This window comes from Ptychodera flava, chromosome 2 (genome assembly GCF_041260155.1).
Source record: "Ptychodera flava strain L36383 chromosome 2, AS_Pfla_20210202, whole genome shotgun sequence".
NCBI classification, from domain to species: Eukaryota; Metazoa; Hemichordata; class Enteropneusta; family Ptychoderidae; genus Ptychodera; species Ptychodera flava.
The window spans coordinates 3,992,712-3,998,409 of NC_091929.1; the positions used below are offsets into that span (position 1 = coordinate 3,992,712).

Consider the following 5,698-nt stretch of genomic DNA (forward strand, 5'->3'; position numbering starts at 1 on the left):
TCACTACAGCTTGTCATAGCCTGTATCAATCAAGTAAAGTATCGTGTGCTGTATATCCCCAGGCAGAAAATGACAATTTCCTGTACACTTTTAAAACCATAATTTCAAGTTGTGTTCACATCTTTACCTGGCTGTATTCTGGTTTCCGGGCCACTTTGGTAGGAACGCCCTAAAGTAATACCTGCAAAGCTTATTCGCCCTCGAAAAGCGTTTCCTACATTAAGTATCGTTATGCAAATTAGGCATTTTCATGCAAATGAGAGTGTCGTTTTACAAGGACTGAGCCACATCGACGCTATAAATTCAGTTCAGATCAGTTGTGTGTTTCATAAGCATCAAGATGAACGGCGAAAGTATGCCGAGGCTGTTGGTGATTTCTTCATGTAGCTTTATCATACTGCTACAGTTTGGTAAGTGCCTTTATTTTTATCCTTTCTAGAAACTTGCGTTATCCAAGCCATGTTATTATTCCGACAATGAGTATACATTATTCAATCTGTGTAACGAGTCCCGGCAAAGTTTTACATATTGTCAGTAATTCGCATGATCTGAAGCACAAGAGTGTTCATATTAAATGGAATGGCCACTTAACGAAACAAATATAGATGTTACATCTAGGTGACCACAAAATTGGAAATGCAGAGGGAATATAGACTGATTATAATGTGTCGGATCGAAAATAGCTGACGTTTACTTTCTACTGAAAAGAAAAAGTTTTACTTACCAAAACCCTGTCCACCAACTTTATAATTACTTTTCAAAAGGTTAAAAAATGATCAGTAGATTCTCAGGCGAAAACTCTTAAACTTAATTGGAACAGACGATCCTTTAGGTTGCTTCAGTGGGTCATCGAAACCTTTATCTAAATCAATAAAGCATCATGGCTGATAAAATTATGTTATAAAAGTTGTATTGAAGGTTATCTCACACTTAATGAAATATCGGAACGTCAACTACACTGGATCACTAAATGATAACTAATTTGCAATCTGATAATGATTTTAGAGCAGATTCGAGCCATTCAAATGTCACTCTTTCTGTACAGAAAGTAACTTCACAGAATAGCCCCTGATACTTGCTGCCTGTTTGACTTGTTGCCTTCAAGCCGTGAATCCGATTCTACACACGATATTCCGATAAATTTTCTCCTGTAAAGAACGTCGGTAAAACCGGTCAATCTTACGTCACTTTACGTCAGTCAATCTTGCGTTTCTTTACGTCGGTCGTACGCGTCATGTCATCTTTTATTGTCTTGCCATTAAAGAGTTCCGTGCAGTGACGTAACTCGCAAAAAATCGATCAGGAGGCTGTAAAGCAAGCTTTTTAATTTTTATGCTGCCCGCACGACTTTTATTCTTTTTTTAGAAATAAATAGATGATTCCTGAATAACTATTGCTTGTAAATGTTTTGTTTGCTTGTCCGGTAATAAATTCTAAATTCACAAAAAATGTAATCTATGTGAGCAATGGGAAGGATCAAAAGTACGCTATTAAATGAAAGTACCACTTAATAGGATTCAATGGGTTGATCAAATTATGACAAGGAGAACCCTGGTGACCCTCTGGAATTTACCACCATATAGTAAAAGTATGCAAGCATTCATTCTACTCCGTGAAAAGTTTACGAGGCTGACGTCGATGTCGACAGCGATCACATCGCTTTATTACTTATTGCCGTAATTTTTCCTCGGGTAACACGGGGAAGCTGTAATCCTAGATTAGAAATAAAGTATTTTGGGTAATCACGATTTCGAAGAATTATGTCCGGTGCTGATCATTATGGCACGACGCATAAAAATTAGATTAATCTAAACTCTTCAGTGCTTGTGTTATTTATAGGAAAATCATTCTGATACCATACTGAAATCAATGTAATTTCTATTACTTTTGATGTGAACATCCGTCCAGACCCCTTTCATCGTTGTTTATGACTTTCTGTGATTGGTGTCTTAAGAGTAGGGACACAGTGACAATGCATTCTGTATGAAGATCTGCATGAATATGGCAAGACGTGATTAGGATTTTGCTTTATTTGACCATTTTCGGTGGTTTTTATCTTTGCATAATTTGAGTGACTTAGACGAGGACAGTCACAAGGAATGTTGCACCGTAGTGGGTCAGTATGATAATGGCATTTGTATAGATAGTATAGACATCAAATCAGGTCTAATAATCATTATAATTCAAGGTAACTATGAAATTTACCAGGTCCAAGGAATATATCGAAATGACAAAGGCAATGGGGTCATCTTGAACCACGAAATGTGGTGGTACCAGGTGTCCAGAATATGTAAGCGTACCCTGCCAGCTAGCTGCACCCATCAAGATTGACCCAAAGCGACAAATCCATTGTTATTTGGTGAATTCACCAAATTACTTGTAAACTTGTTTTGACGTGTGTTCAGATGCATACACGCACATACATACATACATACATACATACATACATACATACATACATACATACATACATACATACATACATACATACATACATACATACATACAGACAGACAGACAGAGACAGACAGACAGACAGACAGACAGACAGACAGACAGACAGACAGACAGACAGACAGACAATAATTAAATAAAGATTAAGTTTATAATAATAATCATCATCATCACCATCATCATCATATGACAATGATGATGATGATGGTGATGATGATAATGATGATGATAATGATGATGATGATGATGATGATGATGATAAAGTGACGTAGTTCTAGTTCGTGAAGTCGATAAAAATGATCAGAACAACACGTGAAGTGGTACGTCCGAGTTAAACCTTCTATCATAGTGGCAAGTAGTCACCTGGTCAGCAGAGAACGACGTACGTGTGTGCCAACGTTACAAACAACAACTGTAATTGCAGTTACTAAGATTCGTTGGATTGTTCACTTGATGAAAGGAAATAGAGTTTTAGAAGTCGAGGAGGCTTTAAATCTTAGTGACGTATGTCTTTGTTCGGTTCACAATGTTCTAAATTAAACCATAATTTTTTTAATCTTGATTTAAGACTGCTTCTGTTCAACCGATTATTTCTCATTTAAAAACTTCCGTGAACTTGCGTAGTAAGATGCCCGGGTTAAGAATGTTATTCACAGTCACGATGCAAAAAAGGTCATATGCCCTCTCTTTGAATCGTTACTTCAAATAATATGTACTTTTTCAAATGTTTGGGCGTTTAGAGATCCTTCACCAATCAATATTAGAAAAGCATGGGTTCTTATTACAAGTATCTACGTCACAGTGGTTGTGAGGTTGTATTAGAGGACCATCAAAACGTCATCAATGACGTCAAGACGGGCTTGGAATATGAGCAGAATCAAGTTTACCTGGTTAAAATGAACCAAATAAAGGGTCAATTACACGTGTGACGTTATATTAGGAACATTTCATTTCTTCAAGTTTAATTCAAATATATTGCTGGCATGAAATTCGACCTGTTGTTTAAATTTGTTCGATTAAGTTGCAGAATGCTAACGGTTATGCATGCAAGAGTTAAAACAGAGTTAGTAACCTGTTCATTATACTGCGCCAACGAATTAGTATTGCGTGTAGTTTTCAATATTATAATTGGATATGTTTGAATCGGTTGAATTGGCAGGTGATTAATTGGAGCATAACACTTTTATTGTATTCTCTGAAGTGTTATCGAATTCCAAAGTAAAGTGTCTTTTAAAGTCATGCACGGTCTCCTAGAAGCGTATCATTTCATGAAAAGCCAGGTTTAAACACATGATGGGATACATTAAACAAAATAATAGAAGGTCCAGCTTCCGTCGGTATTTTCAATGTCTGTGAATAAATAATACTCCGCATGCCCTTACGTTGGCCTTTTATGAGCATGTTCTAAATTTGCTGACTGTGGATGAATTACAACATCAGCTATTGAAATCAACACAACTGTAATGTTTATGTCCTCATCATACACCAACCGAGTATCCTTCAATGAACACGATTCATACATTTCAATTTTCCTAAATTTAAGCTATGCCCAAATGTTGTCTATTTCAAGGAATGATGGACAACTATGTCAGTTTCTTGGATGACATTAACAAGTTAAAAGAAATATAGTATTTTTACATAAATTAATATAAGGCATTAAGACAATGGGTTTAAGACACTTTCTATAAGGCAATTAAAAAGAGGCACACTTCTCGACACGGTACGCATATGCCATGTGACATGTCACATCTTGTGGTGACATATTAAAACTACAGTTCTCATTCATTGGTTCCCACAGCAATTCTTGAAGGCATTGCATATTTGCATATGTTGTTCCTTTGTCGTTTTATGAGTGTTATCAAATTTAATCATTTTTGAGATAAAGTTGATAAACTACTTACACAGATAATATTTTTGTTTTCTAATGAACACTCAATTCTGTAAAAATCACAACATTTGCTTTCCGTTTTGATCTCACGAGCTACACTTCTTAGAAAGCATATAGTTTATAGAGTTTGTGACATCTGATACTGTAACACGAAACCAGACATTACAATAATCATCTCTACAAAGAATATTGAGTATTGCTTAGTATTTAATATATTTCATATTTGCATATTCCAGCATCTCAGAGTCATGCACCATACAATCATAATATGTGACACGTGTTGAATCATTGTATTGCTTCGCTTCATCTTTGGAGTTTATTCTTCTTCCAGACAACAACGTCCGAAAACATTAGATTGTCGAGATGTAATTAAATCTCGACAATCTAAAGAGACATTGTTGCCTGAATTATCATGAAATTCAATTTCACGTCAAAATATACACAAAATCTAAATGTATATACATGTATATGTAGATGTATATACAGTGCTTAAACCAGAAAAACAAAAATGACTGAGAACGGTAAGAGTCAGCTCTACATAGAACCCAGTCGCCGATGAATACCACGAATGGTAAAATTACATTTGCACAAAATTATCTTCTGGATATGCTTACTATATGGGTACCGTATTTCATATCGAGTGTTGTTTCGTAAAGTGTAATTTGCAAGGCTATTTAGCAGCTGATGCTCTCCAAATGATACATCAAGGACTCTATATGACAGGTCTTATGATACTCTAATTGAGATCATCAAGGCAATGCCTATGTTTGGCAACCGTTGCTAGGCACACTTAAATAAACGATAACATTTCGTTACTTGTTAAAAAACAATCTTGCAGAATTCTGTAGTTTTTAACAAAATTTAAAAGAATATTGTTTTTGAATTTTCTTACACGATTATGATTTATTTTTTTGATAAAACTTTGAGGAATTTAAAACTTAGGTAAGTTTATCAGATTTGCATTTGAATTAAATCTACGTCAGTTTGAAACTTTTCATTTTGAAAAAGACAAAAATGCTCACAAACTGATGATAAATTGTATAAGAGTAACATGACGCTGAGAAAGGTCAATGCCAACTGAGGTTTCGTCAACTGCACAAATGTCACTGTAATTGCATCATACACATAAGAATACAGAACCCGTGTTTGGTTACACAAGACCCTCAGTTCAGTCTTTGATCTAAATTTATCATTGCACAAGTTGTCACCTGTCAACATAATTCAATAATAATCGCTGGTGTAGCAGTGTTTGTTTGTTTGTTTGTTCGGACAGATACATTCTCTCAAGGGCCTGAAGGGCCTAACCAAGCCAAGCTGTACAGCTCGCTCGAATTTTATCTTATTTGTTTCAAATGT

General features: G+C 35.5%; 1 protein-coding gene across 2 annotated transcripts in view; it reads left to right on the forward strand.

Moving 5' to 3' along the window:
• The first annotated feature begins 323 nt into the window (after positions 1-323).
• Positions 324-5,698, forward strand: part of LOC139146794 (uncharacterized) — an 11,037-nt gene continuing 5,662 nt past the window's right edge. For both annotated transcript variants that reach the window (XM_070717783.1, XM_070717784.1), the window contains exon 1: positions 324-410. In XM_070717783.1, the coding sequence (XP_070573884.1) occupies positions 341-410 (70 nt within the window). In that variant the 5' untranslated portion in view covers positions 324-340. The remainder of the gene's footprint in view (positions 411-5,698) is intronic.